At 61.9% G+C, this 12,709-nt stretch overlaps 1 protein-coding gene across 3 annotated transcripts in view; it reads right to left on the reverse strand.

Annotated features, from left to right (window-relative positions):
• The window catches only part of RNF213 (ring finger protein 213), an 81,247-nt gene extending 76,035 nt beyond the window's left edge, over positions 1 to 5,212 (reverse strand). For 2 of the 3 annotated variants that reach the window (XM_037068281.1, XM_037068272.1), the window contains exon 1: positions 4,929 to 5,212. In XM_037068281.1, coding sequence (XP_036924176.1) covers positions 4,929 to 5,025 — 97 coding nt within the window. In that variant the 5' untranslated portion in view covers positions 5,026 to 5,212. The remainder of the gene's footprint in view (positions 1 to 4,928) is intronic. The other variant, XM_037068289.1, reaches the window with a different exon arrangement.
• Positions 5,213 to 12,709: the final 7,497 nt, after the last annotated feature.

Genomic DNA, 12,709 nt, shown 5'->3' on the forward strand with positions numbered 1-12,709 from the left:
CCGGTCTGGGGTACTGCATCTCGGGAAAAGAAATAGAAGTCTGTGGCTCAGGCAGCCCCTGGTTCTTCCCAGTGATATGTGCCCAGTTGGGAGCACCCCCCCCCGCCCCCCGCGGTTCCCGGCACCATCAGCTGTGACGCCACCGCAGCCGCCGCAGCGCAATCTCCAGTTCTCAACCCAAAACCACGTGGCACCTTCTCATGACCCACCAGCACGAGTCCTTTCAGCCCTTTCCTTCCCGGCACGGTCTCTCCTGCTTCCTAGGTCCTGTGGCAAGAGGGAGCACCGAAACCACACGGTCCCAACCCTGCTTGGCTGCCTTGGCTGCCTCGAAAGAGCCTGATCCCCCGCGCCAGTCTCCCACTGCAGCCCCATTTCCGACTCCGCCCACCATCGGCTCCAACCCCGCCCCCCCCCCCGCCCCCGCCTCCCCGAATTTTTCCAGCTTTTTTGAGCTGCCACAGTAAGTCCGGGCAGGCGTGGCCCCGTGGCGTGGAGCCAATCATCTCAGGTCGGCTCGGTAACCAGGGGAAGTTGCCTCCCAGTCACATCAGGGGTTGAAGTCACTCCCGTTCCCCTGGCTCAAAGCTGGCCAGGGCTGTTTAACTTAGAAACCGGCCAAAAGTCACAGACTCGTTAAATGACTGGGCCTGAGGTTATCTGCAAAACCGCTGCTGTGCATACAGCTCTCAACGGCCCTGCTGCACGAGTCCCATCCCCCCGCTCAGACCGGCAGGGGTGAGGACATCTTGTGTTTTTAATACTCCCTGGACACCCTGAGTTCTGAACTCCATTACAGATCCCTATGTGGGGGCCCCCAGCCTGCACCCCGTTGCACCTCCACCCCCGCCTGGTGCATCTGGAACTCTACACACATTCCCCTCACACACCTTTATCAGTGCGCCCCCGCAAAACCCCAGACCCAGGGGTCCTGGCAGGCCCCCCACTGCCCGCAGCACCCCGGAGCCCCCACCCCCAGCAGGGGAGGGGAGCGCCCCCCCCCCACTGCCAGCGCTCCAGCCAAACCCCCAGCACCTTGGTTTCACTTTATTTTTTTTTAAGATTTTTTTTTAACTTTTAGAGAGAGGGGAACAGAGAGAAAGAGGGAGAAAAACACCAATGTGTGGTTGCCTCTCGCACGCCCCCTACTGGGGACCTGTGGCCTGGCAGTTCCCAGCTCGGCACTCAAGTCCACTGAGCCGCACTGAGCCCTCCCTGAGAACGGAGCTGAAATGGTTTCGGTTTCCATTCCCGCAAACAGGGGCACAGGCAGGGCATGAGGAAGCAGGGAGGCGGCAGACAGGAAGTCACGGGTGTTCCCGGGGTCACACACACTGACCTGGGCCCTCAGGGATGCAGCGTTCGGTGCTCAGGAACCAGCAGAGCCAGACAGGTGTCTGCCCCTCTCCCTGAGCACCCCCACTGGCTGACAGGACCAGTGCCTGTCACACCCAACTGTGGGTGAGAGGCCACCCACGGTCACCCAGCCCAAAGGACCGTGGCCCTGGAGTGGCCTCCGACCTGGCCAAGGACGGTCCTGCCAGGGACCCGGATGCCACCGCCCCACACTGCCTCTGTCATGAGGACTATGTCAGGCTGTCTACTTTTCAGAAACAAAAGACTCAGGAGGGGCCTTTTACTTCCCCCTTCACTGCCCGCAAGCACCCGGTGGAGGGCTGACGGGGGTGGGCTCAGCCCTGTCCTGTCCGGGCCTGCTGTCCCAGCACACACCTGCTTACCCATACTGGGGGACTTGTCTGTCCCCCATCCTGGTCAGCGTCCTGCCCTTCGAAGCCCCAGCCCCACCCCCTCCTCCTTAGCTCAGGAGGCTGCCTGGGCCTCAGGCTACCCGCGTGGGGCCCGCCTGGTCTATGGACCCTCATAGGGACAGAGTGGAGTGTGGTTTTTCCCTCCCCTTAATCGGTCCTGTGTTAATTTGATTACTAGACCAGCTGATGAACCTAGAAGGGGAGGGTGAAAATATCTCCTGCCGACACAAGCCCACCCGCCCGCTGGGGAGACAAGCCCGGGAAGGTCAGCCGCAAGGCGGCAAAGACGTCAGGGCGTTCTTCGCACTCGGCGCAGCCCTCCTTCCCCAACGCAGCTTCCTCCTCCTCCTCTGGGGGAAGCCCTTGGCACAACGCAGCAGGAGGGGCTGACCGGTGGGCTCTCCGGGCGTCCCTCAAAGAGGGGTAGTGTTTCCCAAAGGGGCCAATCTCCAAGACCCCAGACTCACACGAAGCCCTTCTGTGTGTCCCCGCAAGACTCCTTCTCAGCGTCCAGCCAAGGACCACCCCGGTTCACCTGGCTGCTCAGTTTTAACCCCTGAGGACCCTACTTGACACCGTCCTGGCCCCTGCACCCCAACCACAGGCCAGGCCCAGCAGGACCGGAGCGGCCCTCCCCCCGAGCCCGGGGGCAGGCGCCCCAGGACACATTCCATCCTTCCTTCCTTTGAGGCCGGCTTCCTCCCAAGCACGGGCTCTGGACCCCTCCTCTGGACCCCTCCGCCTGGGTTCCAGCGGTGTGACAGCTGGGTGACGCTGGGTGAGTCACTTCACCCCTCTGCGCTTTGCTCTTGGCCTCTGTAAACTGGGGGTTCACGGCAGTGCCTCCCTTGACATGTAGCACAGCACAGGGCACACCGAGGTTTCATTTTACTGTGCACTCCCTGGAGACACACAGACCCCTTCCCGCCTGCCCCCCACCCCCACCCCCACCCCGGGCAGATGTTCTCAGGGCCAGAGCCGGAAGTTCCACCGGACACAGGGAGCTCAGCCGGCCGGGATGCCAGGACTCCACACCTGGACGCCAAGGGAATCCGCGATGGGAGCGGACACGCCCCCTGCTGCCCGGCTGCCCCCACAACTGTATGAGTCTCCCAACCCCTCTGGGGCCCTCAGGGCTGACCGTCGGCCAGAGCTCCTCCAAAAGGGTTAGCAGAAAAAGGAAACCCACCAAACACAAGCTGCCACACACATCTTCTGCCCCTCCTACGGCTCGAGCCCAGGCTCGGTGTCTGCAACCCCAGCACTTAGCGCAAATGCAGCGGAAGCGGAGAGATGGGAAGACGGGCGGCGCCGCCCCCAGCCCCCTGGGGCGCATCCTCGGCGATTACCCCGAGCAGCGAGCAGGGAGGCCTGCTCTCTACTCTGCACGCGTGCACGTGCACGCACGGCGGCATGGGTGCCCGGGGCTTTCTTTGAATCATTCAGCAAATATTTATTGAGCACCTACTGTGTGCAGTCACTGTGATAGGGGACTCAAGAGTTGGAAAATTTTAGTTTAAGGTAAATAGTTATAAGCCTAGGAAGTAATATATATATTAAAGATTTTGTTTCAGAAACTACAGATACATAAGGTCCATCCTGGCTCCTGGGAAAACAGCTGACCTCCCGGGGCACCGCCAAAGACCACCGCCTGGGGGCAAGTGGAGGCATCCGGGCCTTTGTGTTTTGGGAAGGGCCAGAAGACCCCCACCTCCACCACCCCCCACCCCTGGAAACAGCAGACCGCCCAGGACAGGAATGCTGCGGTCTTTTTCACCTAATTCTCCCTGAATTTCAAACCCCCTCACCGCACCTGGTTTATTCCCGGCCATAGAAACCCTGGCCTGGAAAGAGAAGGGAAGATGGTCTGTCAGGGTGCGAACCCGCCATCGTCTCAGATCGCGGCCGTCTGAGTAAAGCGCCCACAGAGATTCAACCCCTGTCTCTGCTCATTGGGTTTGGGAGTGACAGGCAGCCCGGACGCCGGTGTCTTTCCCGGTTTCATCTGTGCAAGGGACCTGGGGTGAAGCAGCAAGAGAGCAAAGGTCTCCCCTAAAGCCAAAGAAACAGATGGAGTGCAATGGGGGCGGGGGGCAGTTTTTACAGGGGGGGGTCAGGGTGAGCCTTGAGGGTAGTGAGCCAGCTGAGCAAAGGCTGGAGGGAGGAGAGGGGGGCCTCTGAGGACAGGGGTGTCCCAGGAAGGACGGGGGCCATGGGGCTGGGGGAAGGGCTGCAGGAGGGGAGGTCAGGAGACACTGAGGGGCCTTCGTGCAGGACTTGCACCTCCCACTGAGAGCCGATGGGGGGACAGGGGGACAACTTCCTGGGTGGGCTCTGCCCCTGCAGCCGGCGGGTCTCCTGGGGACCTGAGGCCTGAGGAAGGGAAGGGGTGGAGGTGGAGCAGGGGGCTGGGTCCGAGGTGCTGCAGGGAAGAGCAGCCCCTGATCAGGGCAGGGAGGAAGTCTGGTGCAGGTCTGGGGGAGAAAGGCGCTGAGCTTCAGAAACGGAAACCCCGGAGGCCTGCCAGACATCCGGGGGGAGGTCACAGTGGCCGGGATGAGGGGACAGACAGGTCCAGGAGCCAAGGCTGACCTGGGTGCTGTCAGGGCCTGAGCGGTTTGTGAAACCACGCCCAGGGGGAGATCCACAGGAGAGCAGGCGAGACAGCAGAGAACAGCAGCCCGAGGGAGGAGGCAGCATCGGGAGGCCAGGGGCCTCGAGGACCAACCAGCAGGGCACCCACCGCCACCCTCACCAGGGAGGGGCCTGTGCGGACCAGGGGGTGGGGGTGGGGGCCCTCACTCACCCTGTGCCTGGGGTCCAGCTCCCATGCTGTGTCCTCAGAAACCCCCCTCCCTGAGCTCAGCCCACACTTCCCATCGCCAAGGGGGAAGGAGAACCTTGAATTCTCCCCAAGAAACAAGATGGAAATTTCTAAAAAAAAGTGACAGTTACCTCCCCCCGCAAAGGACCCAACAGGACCCAACAGGTTCCAAGCAAAGAGCTTCTGGAACGAGAAGCCCCGGGAGACCCCACTCGGTGGCCGGGCTGCCTGCTGGCCTCCGCTTCCAATTCCGGGAAAGCAGGAAGACGGGGCTGCCCGCCCACCCCCGGTCCCCACTCGGTGCCCAGCCCCAGCGGCGCTCCCTCAGGCCTCACCTGGTGCGGGGGCCACACAGGGCAGTGGCTTTCCACACTGGCTGCAGAACTTGGCGCCTTCCTCTCTGCAGACGTGCCTGCAGGAAGGACACTCCATGCCTCCAGGCTGAGCGGTCTCCGGCCACCGCAGATCTGGAAGCAAAACTCCGGGGGAAGCGGCCGCCTTTATTCAGAGCCCCCTGTCATGTGACCACAGTCCTGCTTCAGTTTCATTTTCTGGAAAGTGAAATTACAGCAGCTGGTGAGGCTCTGCCGCCCTCGAAACCCAGCACAAGCCCCGCCCCTGCCACTCAGGGCCCTGCCTCTTTCCAAGTCCATCCCTCCAGTCCATCCCGTCCCCCTGATAGGGGACTGAAGGGTTGAAAAGGTTTAGTTTAGGGTAAATAGTTAGAAGCCTAGCAAGTGATGCACATGTTAAAGCTTTTGTTTCGAAAACTACAGATAGATAAGGCCCATCCTGACTCCTGGGAAAACGGCCGACCCCCTGGGGTACCGCTAACGACCACCGCCTGGGGGCAAGTGGAGGAATCCGGGCCTTTGTGTTTTGGGGAAGGACAGATGACCCCCACCCCTGGGAATTGCTGACCGCCCGGGACAGGAATGTTGCAGTTCCTTCCACCTGACCCTCCCTGAACTTCAAACCCCCTCACCGCACCTGGTTTATTCCCGGCCATAGAAACCCTGGCCTGGAAAGAGAAGGGAAGACGGTCTGTCAGGGTGCGAACCCGCCATCTTCTCAGACCGCCGGCCGTCTGAGTAAAGCGCCCATAGAGATTCAATCACTGTCTGTGTTTACTGGGTTTGGGAGGGACGGGCAGCTCCGACACTAGCGTCTTTCCCGGTTTCACCCCCAGCCCCAGCCCTTCAATGCCCACTGCCCCTTCTGTGGCCTGGCCCTGGCCACCCCAGCCCACCCTCCCAGCCTCCTGAGCTCTCCACCTCTCAGTGAGCCCAAAACTGTCCCCACCAGGCTGAGCCTGCAGGCCAGGGTGACTGAGGGCTGGGAACGGGTGCAAGGAAAGCTAGAGACACAGCTGGCTGAACCCCCCAGATAAGACATGCATGCCTTGGTCAAGGAGCTCACAGGTGAGGAGGACCAGGTGAGCCCTCCAGGACAGATGTGCTCACAGCCAGCACACAGGCTGGCTGAGTCAGAGCCCGCCCCCCACCAGGGACCACCTGCAGGGGGCAGCGCTGGGAGAAGGCGCACCTCCCCCCACCCCCGGTTAGGGTTCCTACTAATGGGCAAGGTGGAGCTGTCATCTATGATGAAGCTGCCACTCCCGTCATTGACCATCTGGCCCCCCAGAACAGCATCAGATCAAGGTCAGGGTCATGCCTGTCCACCCCAAGGCCAAGACTCCGGCCAAGGAGCCCGGGGGACACTAAGGTGAGAGTGGAAACAGGTGTCTCAGCTCTTGGAGCACAGAGACCCGCCTGCCCAGCTGCCGCCCTTTCTGGCTGGCTTCAGACCCAAGAACTCTGCCGGAGGGGTGGCCAAGCCAGCTTCTGCGCCTGCCAGGGGCACCCAGGGGACCCTCAGGCTGGGTTCTCCCCGAGGCTCACCTCAGACCCCCTTCTCCCTGGTCTGTGGCAGGGGTGCCCACCTGCTGCCCTGGGCTCAGTCTCCAGCAGCTGGGGACCTGCTGGGAGCAGGCCAGGCCAGGGCCCAGACACGGGGCGGTGGGGCAGGGGTGCTGTTCCCTGCCTTCTCCCACCACAGCCAGGCCCCAGCCTCCTCCTCCCCAAGGCTGCTGGCCCCTGGAGCAGCCGCCTGGGTGTGCGGGCTCTCGCTCACTCAGAGACTGTCGCCGGCCTCCACAGCCCGGGCCTCTCTCCTTCCCTCAGTTGTCTCCCTCCTCTCCGAAGCCCTCCTTCCCCACAGCAGGGCTCAGTGAGCCCCAGGAAGGGTGCCCTGTCTCACCGGCGTGGGGCCCGAGGCTGGGCTGGGGATTAAGGGCAGAAATACACTTCCCAGCCCACTCAGCCTCCAGACTTTTCCTCTCCCTTTATTCCAACCACTGAGCCTTGCCAAAACTCAAAGCCCATCCCCCACCACCACCCGACACTGGGTCAGGGTAGGAGGGCGTCAGGCCTGTGGGGGTCTGGGCAGATGGGGGTCCTGGCTGGCGGCCCCGCCACCCTGACACATTCTCCTTCTACACAGGCCTTGTGGCTCTCAGGGCCACCACCAAACAGACCCCAGCCTGGCCATGACCCCTGACCTGGGGCAGCCCTGGGCGGCGGGGACCCTGAGCCATGGGGCAGCGGGGTGATGTGGGCGGTAACACCATTCTCCTCAAAGCTGCTGCGAAATAAAGACACTGCACATTTCGGAAACCACACTGCTCCCTAGTTGCAATCAGTGAAAGAGCGGGATTCCTGGGTGCAGGCGCAGCCCAGGTCTGGCCGCCCCGGTCCACCGCCGTCCCTGCAGAGGCCCCTTCCCGGGTCCAAACTCATGCTTCCAGACCCGGGGTCCCCGCGCCTGCGGTTGGGCCTCTGAGAGGGTCGCCGGGGCGCCCACAATGCGCAACACCAGCAGGCGGGGCTGAACCGGGGACCCGGCAGCGAAACTGAAACCGGCGCCGTAGGAAGAGTCGTCCCGGAGGGGACGGTGGCCGGATGCGGCATCTGGACACAGGCACCACAACCCCGACCCAGAACCCCTGCGGGTCCCCGGCACCGCGCCCCCGCGCCCCCGCCCTGCAGAGCATCCTGGCACCCAGGTGACCCTCACCCTTTACCCGCGGGCCCGGAACCACACCCCGCGGCCTCGCTCCTAGGCAGCCAGCGGGTACCCGAGGCACCGCCTACGCGCCCGGCACTCCCGCCCCGCAGGGTTTCGTTTTCTGGGTCCGGGCTCGACCTTCCTCCTCCCTCTACCGGAGTCGCGGAGTCCGCGCGGGTGTGGCCGGAATTTCCCTCCCGCAGTGACGCGGCCCGGACGGCGCCTCCTGCCCTGCGCGCAGACGCGGGCAGCACCCAGTGCCTCCCTGCCTGGTCCGCGCCTGGGTCTCCCCAGTCGCCCACGCACCGCTGAGCGACCCCGAAGCCCTTGGCAGCTGAGGTGGGGGTTGCTGCGCAGGTCCCCCAACCCCCTGCCCAGAACCTTGGACGGAGTTCACCACCTTGCAGCACCACCGGACAGCAGGAGCATGGCCCAGTGGACACCCAGCAGGTCACTGGGTGAGCTTCAGGCCACTCGGGTGCAAAATGGAGGTCACCTGCCCTGCGGCATCAGGCCCTGGTGTGGACTAAGTGACCACAGCTATAGCAGTGGAGGCTCACTGCCCACACACAGGTGTCCACTGGTCACTGATAGCCCAGAGGCCACCTCGGTCTGGGTCTGCACCCCACCTTGCTCCCTGCCTCAGTTTCTTCATCTTCGAGCTCATAGTCCCACAGCCTAGAGCTGTGAGATAATTAGTGATAATAATGTATCACCCTTCGGGGCATGGCTCAGTGGATCGAGCGCTGGGCCTCGAACAGAGAGGTCACCAATTCAATTCCCAGTCAGGGCACGTGCCTGGGTTGCAGGCCATTTTCCCCAGTAGGGGGGCGCCTGAGAGGCAACCACACATGGATGTTCCTCTCCCTCTTTCTCCCTTTCATCTCTATAAAAATAAATAATATATTTAAAATAATAATGCAGCAAATGCTGCTGCTCCAGACCCCGATCAAGTGTTTGATGTGTATTATTTACTCCTCGCCACCTTCTCCCCTGCTCAGCAGCACAACCCAGGCACCCAGGGGGGCCTGCAAACGACAGGATGACGGTTATTTTTTCTAATTTTTAAAAAAATTTAATTATTGTTCAAGTACAATTTTCTGTCCTTTATTCCTATCCCAGCCCACCCCCCCTATGCTCCCCACCTCCCTCCCGTTTCCACCCCCCTTAGTTGTTGTCCATGTGTCCTTTGTACTAGTTCCTGTAAGGGTGATTATTATTAATAACCAAGGCCGGTTCCTACCCCCCACCCCCACCTCTCCGACCCCCTGCTCCTTGCCCGCCCTGTCTGGTCGCCTTGTCCTTCCTCCAGGCAGCACACAGCAAGTTGGGGCTTTCTTGGGGTTCCCCTTCTACAGGACCCCCACTTGCAAGGCTGGACCCTTTCAGAGCAAAGGGTCCACCGTCCAGGAAGATCCATCTTGAAACCCCTTGAAATCCCACCTGGACCCTGGATGGGGAGACAGACCGCAGCCCCACCTCCTGTCTCCTCCCCAGCTGGGCTCACGGTAAAAGCTCCTTTCCCCGTGTTGCTCCCTGCGAGTGAGGGCGGCGCCCCCGTGTGTGCAGCAGCCTCGGGGCTTCCCCAGAGTCACGTGGAGCCACTGAGGGGCCCTCAGACTGGGCAGAAGGGCCAGCGTCAGCTCACACGGACAGGCCAGCACAGCCCAGCCACGTGGCCTGAGGAAGCAGTTCCAGGCCCGGTGCGGCGTCTTCACTTGTGAAAGCCGGTGCAGCCTTCAGCAATTAGGACTCTTTTTTCAAAATCTTTAAAAGAATTAACAATGGGCGGCCAATGCGACATCATGGTCACATGTGCAGCGCTGTGGCGAGACATTTGTACAACCTACCAGGTGGGTTAGACTTAGACTTCGTCCCCAGAGAGACCGGGCTCACCCAGGGAGCTGCCCTTTGGGTTTAAAGGCCATTTGAATGTCCCCAGTGATTGTCCCTCCACCCCCTTTTTGATGTCCTTGTCCATCCCTTAGGGAGCCAGGGGAGCAGTAAAGAGGTTTGAACACTCCGCACAGGAGAGGACGGGGCCGCTGTGCATTGGGGTAAATGAGGCTGCGGTGGCCGGAGGCTCACCTCCTCCAAGGAGGCCTCCACCGCCGTCAGAGCCCAGTCGAGGTGGGCTAGCTGGGGCCAGGGCTGCAACAGGCACAAGGAGGTGCGGACTTCGGAGCCGAACCAGAAACACTACGGTCCAGCCGTCCGAGAGGAAGCCGCTTGGAGGAGGAGGCCCCACAGCCCGCTTCCTGAGACGTTGGTTCTTGGCCGGTCAGCGTGGGTACCATTAGACAGGCCACCGGCGGTAGATTGGAGCCACCAAGTGCTCCGTATCGGGGGCTGTGGAGCCCCAGGCACCGAGACTCGGGCAGTACGTGACCCCATCAACAGGACGGCTAAACCGAGCAGACAGCCGGCACCCTGAAGAACCAGGCCAAAACTCGAGAGCCACCCAGGAAAGGCAGGATGAGGGGCCCCGAGCCCACAAGAAGGACCCTTCCTCCCCTGCCTGCTGGCGCTGCAGTGACTGTGTTCACGGGAACGTTACAGGAAGTTCGAAAGCAATAAAAAAAAACCCTGTGACATAAATAACATATAAATGTTCTGACGTGACTAAGAAACGACCCAAGACAAGGACAGTGGCAGGTGTGGTTGACTCTGGGGCGGAGGCAGGAGGAGACGGGGCCAGCCAGGTGGGGGTGGGGTCCTGGGGTGAAGGAAGGAGGGGGGCACACAGCCTGGAGACTGACAAAGGCTACGCGTGCCGATACCTCCGGCTTCGTCCCAAGACGGGCTGCAGACACGGCAGGCCTGGACACCTGCTCCTCCTGGGGAAGTCTGCAGGTCAGACACGCTTCCCGGGTGCCCAGGACCTCGGCAGAGGAGGCTCGGGTTGGAGCCACACCGTCCACCTGCGGAGCAGGCCGTGGTCCAGGGGACGCTGGGTGGTTCCAAATGTCCCCGACCTTGTCGTGGCAACCATCGGTGTTTGTAAAGTGGGTCCACGGGTGCCACATACCCTGTTGGCCAGCCTGGCTGCTCGCCTACGTATCTGGAAAATCCTGGGTCGCTTGTAGGAAGGACGGGGTCCTGCCACAGCGTGGGGCCAGCAGAGGCCCTTCGCCAGGCGAGAAGTGTGGCAGGAGGCTGAGAACCCAGGGGGCTGCTGCCGAGGGGGCCCAGCCCCTTGGCACCCCGCCGGCCCCAGGACCCAGTGGCTCACAGCAGGCCCCGTGTGACCGGGCGGGCTGCGCAGAATGCCTCATTTATTCCGAGCCCCATCAACAAAGTCAAACAGAACAACAGGCCTGTGTCCTGGCTCCGAGGGCACCTACCCAGCAGCCTCCTACAGACCCGAGTCCCAGCTCAGTTGCTCCCGTGAGGGGGCGGGGGGAGGACGCAAGCGGGACAGCTCGGTTCTGGCTAGGCTTGGCAGCAGGAGCCCCATTTCTGGGCCTGGATGTTCTTTCTTTCCTTTTTTCTTAAATATTTTATTTATTTATTTTTAGACAGAAGGGAGGGAGAAAGAGGGAGAGAAACATCCGTGTGTGGTTGCCTCTCACGCACCCACTACTGGGGACCTGGCCCACAACCCAGGCATGTGCCCTAGACTGGGAATTGAACAGGTGACCCTTTGGGTCACAGGCCTGCACTCAATCCACTGAGCCGCACCAGCCGGGACTGGGCCTGGACGTTCTTGACTGCAGATTCTGCTCCGTGGGCCCATGGGGTGAGAGCTGTTCCCAGGTGAGAAGAGTGGGGCAGGCTGGGCACACGCACCTCGGGCCGGAGGCCACGCAGACAGCGCCGCCTTCTGGGCGTCTCAGTTAGGGAGACAGGCCGGGAGGGTCGAGGAAGGACAGCACGGAACTCTGTGGCTCCCGGGACGGCATTCTGCCTGCCTGTCTGCTTCTCTTCTGTGAGGACACCAGCCATTGGGCTCGGGAGCCACCTGGATCCAGCAGGACGTCGCCTGAACTTCAACTCCATCTGCAGGGGCCCTGGTCCCAGATAAAGGCGTGGCCACCGTGCATGAGGGGCACGATCCACTCCACCGCAGACACCAGGTCCTGGGCACTGCCAGCGGTCTTCGCAAAGGTTCCGCCATCTGGCACCACCCAAAGAGTCACTGGATCTGGAAAAACTGAGGTCCTTCCAGAGGATTAAAATTGTTTTAGAAGGCAGGAGGTGGGGGTTGGCGCAGCTCTGAATTTACGGTGTCAGCAGCTGACTTTACGAAGGGCAGACAGATCCACACAGACTTTGTACAGAGAACCATGCTTCCAGCAGTCAGGGGTCGGCGCTCCCCGCCTGGGTTAGCCCGGCTCTAAGCCAATGTTCTTTCAAAGCCAGGATGGTCCGGGCCCACCCTGAGGCCCTGAATGAGTCACCCCAGGGACCGATGCCCTCTAGCCTCCTGGGGGGCCTGGCGGGGCGCAGTGGCACAATGCTGCCATGGGGCTGTCAGGCAGGGCTGGTTCAGGCTGCAGGGACAGAGTCTCAGCTAGTGTCCCCACCAGACCCTGCCCTGGTTCAGGTGAACAGACTCCTGGGGCACGGCAGGGGGGGGGGTACGACACACGCTGTTAGGCTGTTACTGAGGCCCAAGTCCTTGGGCCCTTCCCCCCTCCCCGCCCCCTCCCTGTTCTATCAGCAGGGTTCCTGTCCCAAAGGCACCCTTCTTAGCCAACCAGACCCTGCGGGGGGGGGGGACACCCCCATCCGGTACATGGAGGGGAGGTGATAAAGCCAACAGGACCCTTCCAACAGCTGCGGCTCCTTAGGAACCACACACCTGTCCTGAGGACGCTGCTCATGCCTCCTCCCCCAACCCCACACCCCTGGACAGGGCGGGGACGACTGCCCCAGGGCCCACAGTCTCAGGGTGCTGCCTCTGCCCGGAGGAGCCCAGGGACACCTCCTCTGGTCACTTGGTGGCGCCCCTCCAAGGACCAGGTAGAATTTGAGACGTGCCCACACTGCGGGCTGACCAGGCACCAGCCCACATGCAGAAGCCCACAGAGGAAATCACAACACAAAA

Source organism: Sturnira hondurensis, unplaced genomic scaffold, assembly GCF_014824575.4.
Source record: "Sturnira hondurensis isolate 20B ecotype Veracruz unplaced genomic scaffold, ASM1482457v3 Scaffold0001221, whole genome shotgun sequence".
Classification (NCBI taxonomy): domain Eukaryota; kingdom Metazoa; phylum Chordata; class Mammalia; order Chiroptera; family Phyllostomidae; genus Sturnira; species Sturnira hondurensis.